This window comes from Aquila chrysaetos, chromosome 2 (genome assembly GCF_900496995.4).
Source record: "Aquila chrysaetos chrysaetos chromosome 2, bAquChr1.4, whole genome shotgun sequence".
Lineage (NCBI taxonomy): Eukaryota > Metazoa > Chordata > Aves > Accipitriformes > Accipitridae > Aquila > Aquila chrysaetos.
The window spans coordinates 56673899-56689545 of record NC_044005.1 but is presented as its reverse complement, the minus strand read 5'-3'; the positions used below and the strand labels follow the sequence as shown (position 1 = coordinate 56689545).

Sequence of the window (15647 nt, the reverse complement as noted above, 5' to 3'; positions counted from 1 at the left end):
TGAGTAGAAATAGGTGTGAAATACTACAGTTAGGGAGGAAACCTAATGAACAACTACTACGTGAAATAATTGGCTAGACCTCAGTACTTCAGACAATCTGCAATCTGTGAGGTTTTAGTTAGTCATAAACTGAGTCAATAAATGTGATGCTATTGTACAAAAGCAAATATTATGGATGTACTAGTGAGACCATTGTGTATAAGAGAAACACAAACTATTATCTCCTCTGTAGAAGAATATTAGAAAGAAGTAATTAATTATTACCTATTTCTACCAAAGGTAGGACAAATAATTTATAGTATAGAAGACTTAGACTAGATGCAAGAAAATGAACTCTGACCATAAGTGTAGTGAAGAACTGGAACAAATTATCTACAAAGTTGTAAAGTCACCTTCACTAGGCTTTTTCAGAGCTGGGGTTAGACCAACATCTGTCAGGAACAGAGTGAGTATTCTCAGTCCTCAGACAGAGACATTAACAACGGACATGGGATGTCTGATTTTAGTCTAATATCTTATTTACTAATGGGAAAACTGAATATAAGAAAAATCAAATATATTGTTCAAATTTTACAGAAAGTGAGGGTCAGGACCAAAATGAAAACATGGCTGCTATTTCCAAGAAATCTGTTAATTCACATTGTCACCATTTTCCGGCAGAGAATTAACGTAGTTAGACAATTAGAAGTTGAATTTGTACACAAAACATTACTGCATCTTGATTCTTTGTAGCTCTCTTGCTTTTGAGCTAGAATACCTAATCTGTTTTCTGAACCCATTGTAACTCCAGTTTTGGAATTCTCTCTGTATTTATCCATCACCAAATAAAAGTTTCTCTCCCAATACAATGAATCTTGGTTTAGCTGAAGTCCAAAGGAGTCCAGCCTTTGATATGTATAGGAACAGAATGAGCTTCAGTCTCATCATGTGGTTAACTATACTCAATTGATGAGTATATCTTGGTTCTTAAACAGGACTTGATGGCTGAACAGGATTGCCAGTATCTTATTGAAGTTGATGGAAATCAGCAACCAGATGATCTCTTTGTAGTAAGTAAGCTACGCACCAACTTAGTTAACCTCCGCTAGAAAATAATTTCTCAATTCTGTGTAGTGTTTTCTATATTAAGGTGTTGGCAAAATTTTAAGTTGCGTATAAAACTCATTTAATTATTATTAGAAAACATGACCTTTGAAATGCTTGCTTTTGGTGCTCTGTTAAAACAATTATAAGATTCACTGCACTGCCCCCAGGCTTACATTTATGTTACATGAGAATATTTTCAGGCAGCAACAACAACTCTTTTCTATTGTATCCATCTGTTTTTAGCACTTTATTTTGTGTATTAGTGTAAAATATCATTATTACCATGAGAAATTAAAACATTTTCAGTGTGATATATTTAGAGAATTGGCTTATTTTGTGCTGATGTCTAAAATAATGGCAGATTTTTAATGAACTTTGATATTTTACAGTGTAATAGAAGACACTTCATTCTTTTAACAATTCTGCTGAGTGCTTGTGTCTAGATTTTTAGTTCATAACATAACAACTCGTTCTCCCTCTTAAAAAACTACAATCATAAAATTTGAAGATAAATAATCATATCCTCTGCCTCAGAAATAAGAGTTGCTTCAAATCAGAACCTAAAGTATGGGGTTGCAAATGAAGTGAGAGATTGTCTTTGACAATGTAGGAAGTGAGCTGCTCCTGCAGTTTCCCCTCTGTTGTTTGAAACAAGTTGAATCAATTATAATTCTGTAAGTATTATTTTAATTTATGCTTAACTTTACTACCAAGAACAGTCCTATGGGAAAAAAACCCACTAATTTTGCAAAGTTGGAACATAAAATTTCCTCCTTTATGATCTGTTTGTGAACATTACAACAGAAAATTTATAGTAAAGGCAATCAAGTTGTATAATGATTCCAACCGTTATAAGTAAGGCAAAGACCTATTATGAAACTAGTCCAAACATGACAAAATTTGCTTTTTCATTTCAAGAACACTTGCATTCAAGCAAGATTACATTCAGGAAATACTTCAATTAAATTTAATATCATCTGATTCTCATTGGCAGACATCTGGTTTAAGTATCTTTTAGAATAAATTACCCAAAGTTGTATTACTTCCAAGTGTGTATAATCTGATCTCCTAAAGAGACTTTCCTCCTTTTCAGATTGGAGCTCATCTGAATACTTCCACTGCTTTGTGGGAAAGAATCCTTCACAGCCTATTCCTTTAGAAGGCTTGGGATTCATAGCATGATGAGGAGATACAAAGGCTGTGATTCAGCATTTTGCACTGCCTGTATCTACCAAATAGCTTGTTAAAACTCAGCTCAATAAGTAGCATGACTCCAAGCTAGGAACTGGGCCTTAGTTTATATGTAGCCATTATATAAATAATAAGTTACAATTTAAAAAATATTTTGGGGGTCCTTTTGGATCACAAAAGCAGTTTTGATTGGTACTAAGTCAAGTGCTGTTTTCTCTTCAGTCAGTAGTAGTTCGACTTCAATCTCTGGGTGTTCGAAATGCAGCTCCTATAACTAGACTTCAAAGTCAGCAAGAAGAAATACTGGAGGGACTGGAAAATGTAAGTGTGCTTTTCTAAAATGTAAATGACTGTAATAAGTATAAAAATATTTTTTATTTTCTGCTGTAAGCTTATAACATCTTTCTTTCACAGCAACCAGCTTGTTTTACCATGCAATAAGGGCATTTTCTGAGCCTTGATTGTCCAGAAATGTGAATTTAAGATAATTCTGGGACTGAAATCCACTTAAAAGAGCATGAAAAGAAGAAAGTCTGTCATTAAAAAAAATTTAGATTATTATAATAAAATTTTGAACAAAATGTTTGTTTTAGTAATAGAGGAAGAATTAATGCCTTCCAAGAAAATAAAGAAACTTTAGCCAAAAGGTAACAATCTCAGCAGCTGACTCTTAGCTCAGTCTTTACTATTTTCCTGAATGAGAAACAGCATGCTAATACAAATTTAGCAGCATCCTGCATGGGTGAAATCACATATGTCGTATTTCCTGTAATTAATTAGAAACATGAAAAGTTAGTGCTGAATTTTGCTGAATCATGACAATTATAATTTGCGTCCCTTCCAAATAAAACTGAAAAACAGAAGTCTTTGCATAAATGTCTTCACCTATATTCCCTTGCAGTCATCTTTCCTATTTCTTAAACAAAACTTTGAATATATGAATGGTACTGTAACTGGGAGGCCCTGCTATGCATTTTCAGAGAAACACCCTTCCTTTACTCTTCTGTTTTCTCAGTCCCCGACAAATTCACAAGTGAAGGACTTTCTGTGTCAGAGGTCATCTGTATTTGTTATTTAGTCTGTGTGTTTGTGTTAGTCTGTGTGTAAGCTTTTAGCGTCCACGATATTTGGGTCAAGGAGTTCTGCAGCTTAACTAGACATTATATATAGAATTGCTTCCCTTTGTGTTGAACCTGCCACCTTTAGCTCAGTGTCCTCTTGCTGATATGCAAAAGTCAGTAAATAGTTTTGTTCTCTGTATCTGCCCTCTAATAACTCATTATTTCAGACTTCTGTCCTGTTCTTATGTAGCTGTCTTGTTCCTGGACTGAAGAGTTCCAGTTTACTTAATCTTATTTCTTACATGAAAATCTTTTTGTATGACTGATCAGTCATATTACCTTTTTCTGAAACTTTTCCAATTCTACTGCATACTTTTTGAGATTAAGGTAGCAGAATGCACATAGCAGTAAACATGAGGGCAGGATTTACGCAACAGAAAAATAAACCTTTATCTCCTATTCTCTCTTTGCTAAATATTCCTAACATTTGGGTTGGTTTTCTGACTGCTCTTGGGCACTGACCAGTTTTCATGGAAGTATATTTTATAATTCCAAGATCTGTTCATGAGCAGTGACAGTCAATGACAACTCATCGTTTTCTGTGTAGAACTGCTATTTTAATGCCTGGCTTCCTAGATACTGAAGGTCCTTCTGCAGTTCTTCACAGCCAGCATTTGTCTGTACTATTCTGAATAATTTAGTCACCATAAAATTTAGGATTCACTCGTTATTCACCTTCTGTAAAAGGTCTATTAAACTTACTCCTATCACATGACATTTCTGCATGCCTAAAAGAGATATTTTGGCCTTGCTGCTCCCCCACACAGACTGTGGTCCTTTCTTCATCCCCTTTAGAAGAAAACTTGGCCATTTTCTGTCATCTTCAATAAATGGCTGATTTGTACCTCTTTATCATTCTAAACTTCTGATAAATAATAAATGAAGCCTACAGGAACTATTTTAAGTACTATTTTTATGAAATAAAATTTAGAAAATAAATAGTTTCTCCTTAAAATTGTCCTACAATTCTGAAATATGTATTTTTTTAAAAATATTTTAAAGAGTATGATGTGATTTTCTTTTTAGGTTTGCTTATTTTCCAACAAAATATTTCAAAACAGGCTGAGAACAAGGTGTATGTAGCTTCAGGCAAAAATTACATATGCTGTTATTGCTGTTTTAATAAATAGGATGAACTTTTCCGGGTTCTGTCATCTTACAAACTAATAGCACACAGATATCGATGGCGTAGAAGCAGGTGGGGGCAAGCATGTCCTGTGGCTCTAAAGGAAGGTGATATTGTAATGGGAAACCCAGACTTGGCTGTCAGGTTAGCAGAATTCAACACTTTTTATTTTTATTTCTATTTTATAAGATAACTGTCTATTAACTGTTAGCTTCTCTTCTGCTTTAAGTTTTCTAGGAAAAATGTACGTACTGTCGTCCCCAGAGGCATTGAAAACATTTATGTTGAATCCACGGCCTTACCTGTTACCACCAATGCCACTTCCTCCTTGTAAAGTACTAGTATTTGGTCCTCCATTCTCTGGAAGAACAACTATTTGTAACCTAATTGCACACAAATATAAAGGAAAGGTAGGTTTATAAATGTCTTATGTAACAAGGGTATCAGCTGGGGCTTGGGAATCAGTTAAGCACATTCTTATTTGTGTTGTGTGATTAACATACACCTTGCAAACATATGGATTACACAGGAAACAGTAATTTAGTGAAATTAATTTATATAAAAGTAGCTAAATTTCAAAAATACTTTTTATTTACCCTCTATGTAAGATAAATATTTATATGTCAGTTATTTGTCTTAGCATAAGAATATTGTGAATAACTTTTGTATATAAGATAATTAAATGTAAATGAAAATTAGAAATTATTTTTTCCACAAAAAAAAAAACCCTGGAGTTGAATGCTATGTAAATTTTTCTGAAATTTGCAGGGCTTTTCCGAATGAATTTCATTGTATAGAAGTTGGATCAGATGCTATATTTCTCTTCTGTGATATTTTTATTTTTTCAAATCATTTCACTAGGTTCTTGATATGGCCAAACTAATTCAACCCCATATGGAAGAATCAAGAGAAGAAAGCATTGAGCAAGTGCGAAGGGATACAGTAGAAAAGGCCATAACAGCAGTGAAAAATAGGTTGGAATTAGAAAAACAGTCAAGAGAATCAGGTGAATAAGGTGTTCCATGGTCTTTGAAGCTATCTTATTTGCTTTAGGTTATTTAACTGAAGCAATTGCTGTCACTTTGACTTACAAAATATTACAGAAGTTGTTATGGTTTTTGTGCATTAAATATGAACTAAAACAACATGCAGTGAAAGGAATAGCTGAGTATTCAGTATTTTTGAGAATTCAGTATTTTTGATATTATATATAAATCCCCTGAAGTTGAGACCATGGATATGTAAGAAAGAGTTTTCTGAGCTCTTTTTGAAAAAAGAAATTGGTTCTGACTGATACTGGTTGGAAACTTCGAATGACTTTCTGACAAGTTATATCTCTGCAAAATTGAAATTTTGTTCAAGAAAACAGCTTGTCAGCTAGGCTGATGTGAACCCACAATCTACAGATTTTCCACTTTGGAGCAGCCTTCCAAGTATGCTGTCTCAGATGGCACATTCACAAGACTCTCCAGCTCTGGTCACATTTAGGCTTCTTAAGCTGCCCAGGTTTTTGCAGCTTGATGAATTCAGAAAATATTTTGAAAAGGTGAAAATAACATGTTCTTTTAATATCTTTTAAACAAAATTTGGATTTTCTTTTTGCAGGAAATTTAGTGGTTTTTTTTTCAAAATTATTTCTTTTGAAATGAAAATTTTTCATTGAATTGGAATGGCCTTTTCCAGTTAGCTCTAGTTATGTTTCAAATGGACAATCAGGCCATTTTGCCTTGTTCAACTAAGTAAGGAATTACCGTATTTGACTTACTCATGGGTAGATACATATCTGACAGGAAGTCAGTATATTCCTCTGGTGGTGCAAAACATAGAAGCTGACAGTGATACAAAAACCATTGGCATTGCAGTAAGAATAATGGTGAACTATGACACCAAAATTAAAACCATTAAACAGTGTCATGTTCCAAATTCCTGGCTATGTAAATACTTTTGAGGACAGGTTTGTGAAATCACATTAGGATTAATGAGAACTTAATCCTAATTAATAACCTTGGAGAGCTCAAACACTTTTATTGCAAAACAGAACTGCAAACAGCTGAAGGATGTAAATTGTCATAGAAAGTAAGAAAGCTTCAGAAGGGGAAATTAAATATTTTTGGAAGCTTGAATCTAGATCTAGAGGTAACTATCCCAGACAGTATTTCCTATTCCTAATGAAATTATTAATTTAATTACCTAGTAAATTCTGCCTTTTGAGAGAATTACAGAGAATCACTAAAAATTATGCAGAAGACATATATCAATTTAATTAGTTAAATGGTCCCCTGACTGTCCTGAGTGCTCCCAAATCCAGTTCAGGGATAGACAGTGAGGCTATGAAACTCCACTGAAGTCTGCAGAGTTTCTGTCTGCTGTCAGAGTAGGTCAGGAGATGGAAGCAGTTGGTGCTAAGGGTTCAATATCCATGTCATGCACAGGGGACTTTCAGACTAGCTCTATTGTGATCTTATGGGCTGAACACTTAATGGTTTCAGCATAGTAAATGTGCCTCTGGAAGGAATCAATTAGTTTGCGTGTTCCAAGACTGCTTTGCCAAGTGTACCAAAGCATGGGAAGGATGAGGAGATTCACTTAAAACATATTCTTCTGATTCAAACTAAAAAGGTAACATACACACGCTCAGAGGGTCTCAGTCTGTTAATGTGCTCAGATGACATCCAGCTCAAACAGAACTACATTGTTCTGTTTGAGGGGAAAACAGGGGAAGGTATTAAATGTGTTGAACTGAAGAAGTGTTTAGGACTTGTGTTTTTTTAAATTCTTTTCTGGCTTTTGTCATATTTCTGATCTCTTTTCTTTTAAGGGGAGAAACAAGCATATAAAAAATGCTACTGCTAGAGAGCTGTTTGTGTCTCACACGCTGATGGGTTCTAGTTTTGCCTTCACTAGGGCTGGAAAAGTGCTTGTGATTCCTAGGAGGTGTGTTGGGGGATTCCACACATTGGGAGGCTGCAGATGAAGAGAAAGCTGACGTGTAGCTGGTTTAGTCAGATGGATTTTGTGGTGAAGTACTTGTATAAAAGGGTTTTCTACTGATCTAGGTTCCTGTGAATATAATACAATTTCAAAACTATAGGAGTCTTGCAAGAACATAGTAGTGTCAAAGAAGGAGATGATTCTGAAGAACCCACTAACACCAGAGAGGGAATAAACTTGGAAGAGGGGACTACTATAAAATCTGCCATCATCCAAAAAAGTAAAAAGTAAATCTTAGCTATTTTAAGCATGTCATTCCATGCCTTCAGTGTGTCTTGCAAATTAAAAAGTGAAAGATAACCTTTTTTTCTCCCTCATTTACACTTGTAGGACTATTTAAAATTTTCTCCTTGTTGCTGATACTGTTGTTTTGAGAAATCTAAAATGAAATGGTTAATTTTGTCATTGAAAGATATTAACCCATTAATACTACAGTAGTGTACAGGGGAAAAAACTCCTACCGACCTTTGTAGGAGCTAAGCATGTATTTTGATTAAAAGTTTGGTATTTTCACTTACTTATCTTTTTATAGCATAAGATTGTTTCAGAATTTTTTAATAGATAAGGAGAATAGATGTTAATTCACACACAAACAAAAAAATAAGTGAAGAGAGGATCTGAATTCAGGAGTAGGGGTTTTTGCCACTTGAATATGAGAAACTTAAAAAGTATGCTAAGTTTTAATTAACCTGTTGAAATATCCTTAAACAAATGAAATAGGTTTGTAAGCCTGACATGGTTTAAAAATAGTAGTATTTTTTTCATACAGAACAGACTGATATTTTATCTCAACCAAGGAAGATAGATTATTAGGTAGATTCAATTAATGGACATTAATGAAATATATTTATAAGGATCTAAAATGGAAATTAAATACATGTGGATTGTGAGGTAGTTTTACAATTTTCGTTGTCTTGTTAAAGAAAAACATTTGTTCCTTCAATTATATTCTTCCTTTAATTTATGACATTCTATACCAGCAAAAGACATTGAAGAGAGCACTAAAGAAAGATCTATTTCTTGAACTGGAGAAGTAGAATATAATATCTTTAGCTATGATAACTGTAAAGTCTGTTTGGGTTTGGGATTGGGTTGGGTTGAGGTTTTTTGCAGAATGGAAACAGTAAGATATTGTCGTTTTCCCAGGGAGCTTGTAACTTGGCAAAAATAACCTGATAATGGGTAAATTCGTGCATGTAAAAAGTATCAACACAATCAGTGAAAACTCTTGGCATAATTACAGAAAGTAAATATGACATTTTTTCCAAATTATACTCTTCACATAGTAGATATTGCAGTTGCTTAAAACAGTTCTTCACCAAATTTTATCAAATTAGTATGTAAACTGTGAGCTAACTCTGAGTGTTCCTTAAAAAATGTTTTAAACAATTACAGTCCATTGTGTCAGCAATTAGTAACAAAATATGGATCCAATATGAACGTTTTTTGCATCATAGGGAATGCAGGCTTCTTGATTCTTGACAATATACTGTCTTGATCTATGATTTGAATTGATTTTTAAATTAATCTGGTCAACCTTTTGATTTAGGAATCATAGAGAAATCAAATCTCAGCTGCTGCAGGTGCCTGATTGTTCTAGTACACAAACATCATTCCATTCATATTGAAACAATATTTCACTTAGTGGTAGAAAATACTGTACAGTTAAAAGGGGTTTTTTTGTAATGAGAGAGCAAGCCAAGATCTTAAACCTTATCTTTATGAAATACCCTCTAGAACTGCATTCAGAAGAACTGGTATTTGATTCTTTCTCAGTATGATTGTGTAATATTGCTTAAAATGACTGCTGCACTGTAATTATGAAGTGGCTGGATTTAATTGACTAGCAGTTATTCCTAGCCAAAGAAAATAAGTATTTCAGAATTTTGTGAAGTGCTTTAAAACACCCTATATTTTCAGGAATATCAGAGATAACTGCTGACCACCCAGAAGTTCAAGCAATGGTAGAAGAAGCCATAAAAAGTGCATCAGTCTCTGAAGTTACACTGTCACCTGAAATATATGCTGAAGTATTGGAGAGAGCTATTGCAGAGGTAAAACTACAAGTACTATATAGCAAAGCACTTTTTTTCTAAGAGCAACCTGTAACAGTTTATACATTATCAATATATGTTATTAATTTTTCCATTTGAAAGATCAGTTTAGTTTATATCACATAGTCTGAAAGCTTACGTAGGATTGAGGAGAGACTGAGCAAGATCATGAAAGACAAATCTATTGAGGACGACTATATGTATATATACAAATTATTTCTGTCTTGCAAAGTACCTGGGCTACACATTGTTAAAGGCTGGGAGAATTATCTGAGGGAAGTATCACTGTATGCTTCCCCTATTCTTATACTCTTAGTGACTATTAAAGAGCTCAACACCAGATAAAAGTGTTTGAAAAGAATTATATATAAGGTTTATCCAAGAATCTCGAATTGTTTTAAATTTGTGTTAAAATGTTTGCAACTGGAATCTAAATTCTTTATAGGTAACCTTAAAAATCACTGGCACATTAATCTCCTTTTATTTAAAATGTTTTTATTTCATTCAGTCATATAAAGTTACAAATGTCTTACTTTTTATTGACCTGAAATGACAATAGGGAAAAATCATAAGATTTAGCAAATAATTTTTATTGTGCAGTCTTTTTTAACAATTCACAGACTATCTTAGTCTTTTTATGTTACTGAACCTGACATTTCATAACAGCTTATGAAGAAGAACAAAGACAGGTTTCCTGGTGCTCCAGAAAAAGGAGGATGGGTAGCGGATAACTACCCTCTGTCAGTAGATCACTGGTCAGCTTTGTCAGAAAAAGGACTCCTACCTGACACTGTTGTCTGTCTGAAGGATACAGAAAAAGATGGTTAGTAAATGCACACTAATGACACTTAATATTTTTATTTTTCTGTGTTGCTATCTGTATATAAAACACACTTATAAGAAAAACTAGTAGTTATGTCCCATTTATAAATTTTCAGGGGTCTAGAGAAGGAAGAATCCAGTGAATCAACAAGGGTACCCCAAATTTCTTACAATTTGGATTAAGGGAATTACACAGAATTGAAAACAGGAATGCTTTAGTATTCCAGTAAAGGAAATTCCTCCTATTTATAATCCTATTTACAATCAGCAGTAAATACCACTGGACTCTTGCAGTTTCAGACTTTTGTATTCCATGTCTGGCTGGCCACCAGATTGCAATGTGGCTCTCAGTCAAATTTCCCTGCCTGTGCACTGGTTTCCTCACTTGCAAAATCAGGTTATAGATGTGAACTTTCTCTGCTTGAGAGAAAAGGAGGGGAGAAATACCTATATGCAGGTGTATCCTGTTCCCCATCCTGGGGTCAAAAAAAGTTGAGCAACTTCTTATACAGACTGATACAATAGCTTAGTACCCATGAATTCAGAGGAAGGGATTTTTACCATATTGTTTCAAGCAGGAAGGAAGGTTGGTACCTGGCATGAAAAACTGAACAGATTTGTACACTGTTGAAAGTTTTGCCTGCCAAATCATGTCTTAATGGATTATGCCTGCTTGATTCATACCACACCACAAGTTTCATTGCCCTGTGGCAATGTTTGGTCATTACCTGTTCAACTCAGTCCTTTAATAAAAGGCCTTTCAGTAGTAGAAACTTCCCTTCAAGAAAAGAATGATAGGTCTATTCACACTTAGTTCAAGAAAGCTCAGTAACTGCCTGATATTAGATTCAATCCAGAGACCTTTTCAAACCGTTGTCCCTGAATATAAAAATCAACCCGAGCAAATCAAGGTTACACAGTTTACTCAGAACAGATATCTCATTAAAAAAAAAAGCTTTTCAGAAGCATGTCCTCTGGTCAGCTAATCATCCTCACAACTCAGCTATGGTACCTAAACTACTGAGTCACATAGCTTTGTAAAATTTTGTAACACCTTAAACATCTTAACTAAAAGTCTTCCAGTGTGGCTGGAGCCTGTATACAGAATAAATACAGACTGAACATTTCTATGAGAAAGTTCTAGATCCAGTGTTTGTTGGAAAATTGTATTTACTGTTCCTATGACTCAAGAAGACCTCATCTCAGATACTTACAGAAAGAACTTAAGGACAAATTGCATTTCCATGCCTCATCTTTGCTTCCCAGACATTTCAAGCATATTGAAATGTTCATGAACCTGATTTCTGGGACACACTGCATTGTCCTTTCTTACAACCACAAAAAGCACCTTATTCGTGTAGTTGGCATGCAGTAATGTACTGTTAATACAGTGTACTAAATAACAACAGTAGTCAAGCTCTAGCCTTTTCTGCAGGGAAAGGACTGAGGTGGGAGAGATGCTTTCAGAATTACATTAACTTTCTCTTCACTTCTCAGAATTTAACAAATTAGTGAATTAATTGGATAAAAGAAAATGTTGTCTCATTGTCCCTGAAAGGCTTTATTCTAGATCAGACACTTTGGGAATAGATAATTCTTCATGGAAACCATGTTGAAAACTGGTCAATAGTAACTGCCCCATTTTTTTTCTTTTGGGAAAGGAAGCCTCTATAGCAGAGGCTTTCAAATTAAGACGTCTCTGGGGCTTTCAAATTATGTGCTTCCTTCCTGCAATGTACACCTTTCTGCCATTCCCACTAGCTCTCAAAACCTAGCTCTCAATTACTTGTTCTAATCTGAACAATCTATTTTATACTCTTGGTAGCCATCTCTTCCATGCAATCACCTTCTGTTTCTCTAGTCTGATAGATGGCAGATTCTTTAAAGTATAAGCGTAAGTCTTTCCTAGAACTTAGAGAGGTCCTTCATGAAACTTAAATTTTGTGCTCACAACCCTGATGGTGCCTCTGTTTGAACTAACACTGTTATAGTCCTTATAACACACAGCAAAAAAGACTGCTTTCTTAATTACAACCCATTTGGCCCTATGTATAAGTAGATTTCAGTCTTGGAAGATAAATACACGATTCCCATTTTTAATGTATTTGAGATGATAATGAGTCTATACCCTAATTTTATCCCTGGAGCTGTATCAGGCTTTCATATGAATCAATGACAACTTATTTTTCTTCAAAGTTTCATTCACTGGTGGGAGGAAATGAATTAACATACTTTAAATGATAAAGCATATATTTTTACTGTCTTGGCTTGAAACAAGTCATGTGCAAACTGAATACAAGTCATACTATTTGTAGCCTATCATAACAAATCGAAGTGAAATATAATAGTAGCATAGAGATTTTCTTAACAGACTTCCAGTTGCATTAAAACAGGACATTGGAAGAACATTGTTCTTTCAACCAGAATCAGCTGAGCTACTTACAAACCTGCTCCATTAGCAAGCTAGCTTATTTCTGGTTAATACCAGTAGCAGCTATTCTCAGCTTAGCCACTTAGAACTTTGCTAATTTAATATTCATTATTCTAAAGGCTTATAGGTCACTTGCTCAATTTGATCAAGTAATACTGAAATCCTTCATCAGATGAAACAATAATGAATACTTTGAGTGAGAAACACATGTGTTGGTACCCAAGAAGAAAGAATGGTTAGTTATAGTATAGTAATTGTGATTCTTCTGGATGTTCTGCATATGATAATCCTGTAATTAAAGCTGCTTCACTTCAGTTCAATGTCATTTGGACTCTGAATAATGAAGTAAATTAATGCTCTTTGGCATTGCTGCTTCTCATAATACTGTGAGAAAACACAAATGTGGGAAAGTGCGTGCCTGGGCCACCAGGCAAAGCCACTGAAAGCTCTCACAACTTTTTTGCAGAATACTGAGACAGAATTATGTAAAGATGAGTTTACAAACTACATTTTTTAAAAATTCCCTTCAGTCAACCTCCCTTTTTCAAAAATAAATTTAATAGAAAGTATTGGTTTAAAATACAAACCATTCACACAAAATTATCATCTGCTTCAGATCAACACCAATGTTCCTAACAGCTAAGTAACATGTTTCTCACAGTTCAAATTTAGATAAAAATACATTTTGTGTTAGTTGATCATAGTGATCACGTGAGATATGGGAGGAACAAGTATGAGTAAAGTGAGGTGAAAGAGACTAGATGGTAATGACTGCTATAGGTTTTGGCTAAAAGTGTAGCTTTTTGCTTATGGATATGTTTCCTTGAATTCAGCTATTTTGTTTCATCTTATTCTTTTTTTTTTTTTCATTTGAGCAATTGTGTTAACTCTTTATTTGATTTCCACTAATTTCTGTTGCTTAAATAATAATGTAGTTGTGGAGTTCACATTTTCACAGCATTCTGACTCATTACTTTCTAAGCTATTCGCTGAACTAGTCTAAACTGGCATAACTCCACTAATGGAAATGGATTTCAGCTACGCAGCCACATAACATAAATCTATTTGCCAAAGTAAATAAGTCAGTAGAGTTCCTAGTAGGAACGGCATATTCTTTATTTCTGTCAACCAGCTGTAGTACTAAAGGTATGTACGTTCTTTATATTTTTATTTGAATCTTTTTCATTTGTTTCTTCATAATTTTCCTTGTACACATACAAACAAAATAAATGCCAGAGTAATGCAGGATATACGGAAATATAAGACAAATACTTTCAGTGCTGTCTCCCCTTATAGTCTTCATCATAACCTTCCCAAAGCCCAGACTCAGTTTATTAGGTGCTTGAAATTGAAAGCAAAGCTCTAAAACCTTAGAAAGCAACAGTATAATAACATTTCAGTGGTATATATGGCTTTAAAAAGAAGTAAGAAAGTTGTCTATCATTTATTAAATAATTTTCTTAACTCAACTTTGATTTTATACAGATGCATAAAACTCGTTACTGTTGTGTACTTGTACTGCAGGAGCCTGTGTACTACGCAGGACATACTTAGCAAATAGGGATGAAATTAATTCTAAGATTTTGAAAAGACTAACAGATGAAGCCTTAGAAAAGAAAGAAGATGAAGAAGCAAGGTAAAATATTCCAAATATCTGAACATATAAAATGAGCACAAGAAAATTCTAGCCTTTGTGTTAAAGGTATCGGTGCATTTATCAACACAAATGTACTAAAACAGTACACTAAGACTAGTTGTGATGTGTAGGAAGTAAGCCAATATGTGTTAACTTTGTGGAATATCTCATTTAGATCAGTAAATATGATGGCAGAAGATTCTCTTGCTAAATGCATTTTCATTAGCTTTTCATTAGTCCAGCTTTTTGATTCAATGAGACAATAACATTTTAGATGATAAAATATATATGATTTTTATTTCGTACAACTCAAATTATATTTCAATTCCCAACAGTATATTTCCACATCTTTACTTTACATTTAATATATCTGCAACTTTCTCCAGTAGCATTTATATAAGTCTTAAGATGAATAATCTTTTACTTACAGAAAAGAAATGCAAGAAATACTGACATCAGAGGAAGACCAATCTCTAGAGGCTGCTGAGGAGAAAGGTGAAAGTGTGTATCATTTGACTTCTGTTTTATCTAATTATGTGTTTCAAATTGTTTAGCAATTTGGTTTTTATGCAGATTTTACAAGTTTTATTTTATTTTATTTTATTTTATTTATTTATTTTTACATTCAGCATCTAGAAAAATGACTTTATATTACTATCTTTCGTTCCTTCACTGATTCAGGCACTCATTTCTATGTGTCATTCTTTATGGATGTTACAGAATAGGGACATGTATTAAATCAGCCAGCACAGTTACGGTTTTCAATAAATCTGAAGGACAGGACTCTCTGTCTCCTCTAGTAACTTTTCTAAGTGGGTTATTAACTGTATTGAAACTTCCTACTCATCAAAAAATCTGTATCCCCTCACAAGTTAGAAAACATTGTTAGAACTTTAGCCAACAGCTAGTAAGAAAATCGCAAAACTGTCTGATTTTCTGTTCTTCCTTCAAGAAGCTCAACCTGAAGCAATTAAAGGGGAATGGAAATTATTTCAGGAGTGGCTCTCTTAACATGCATTAAGAATTGCTGAATCTGGTAGCAACATACATTATGAATTACTGAATCCATGTCACCCAGCAGATGTGAGGCTGCGGCAGCTCCATGTCCCCAGGACCATGCAGTAATGAGTCTGAGCATGTATTCCCATTTCCCCTTTCATCCTCTTCTTACTCTTTTATCCATGCTAGT

General features: G+C 34.1%; 1 protein-coding gene across 3 annotated transcripts in view; it reads left to right on the top strand.

The window, feature by feature from the left end:
* The window catches only part of LOC115338651 (zinc finger and BTB domain-containing protein 24-like), an 84649-nt gene that overhangs the window by 18152 nt on the left and 50850 nt on the right, over positions 1-15647 (top strand). For 2 of the 3 annotated variants that reach the window (XM_030007370.1, XM_030007372.2), the window contains exons 9-17: positions 975-1049; positions 2500-2598; positions 4529-4668; positions 4754-4934; positions 5386-5530; positions 9436-9569; positions 10236-10392; positions 14347-14458; positions 14889-14959. In XM_030007370.1, the coding sequence (XP_029863230.1) occupies positions 975-1049; positions 2500-2598; positions 4529-4668; positions 4754-4934; positions 5386-5530; positions 9436-9569; positions 10236-10392; positions 14347-14458; positions 14889-14959 (1114 nt within the window). The remainder of the gene's footprint in view (positions 1-974; positions 1050-2499; positions 2599-4528; positions 4669-4753; positions 4935-5385; positions 5531-9435; positions 9570-10235; positions 10393-14346; positions 14459-14888; positions 14960-15647) is intronic. The other variant, XM_030007371.1, reaches the window with a different exon arrangement.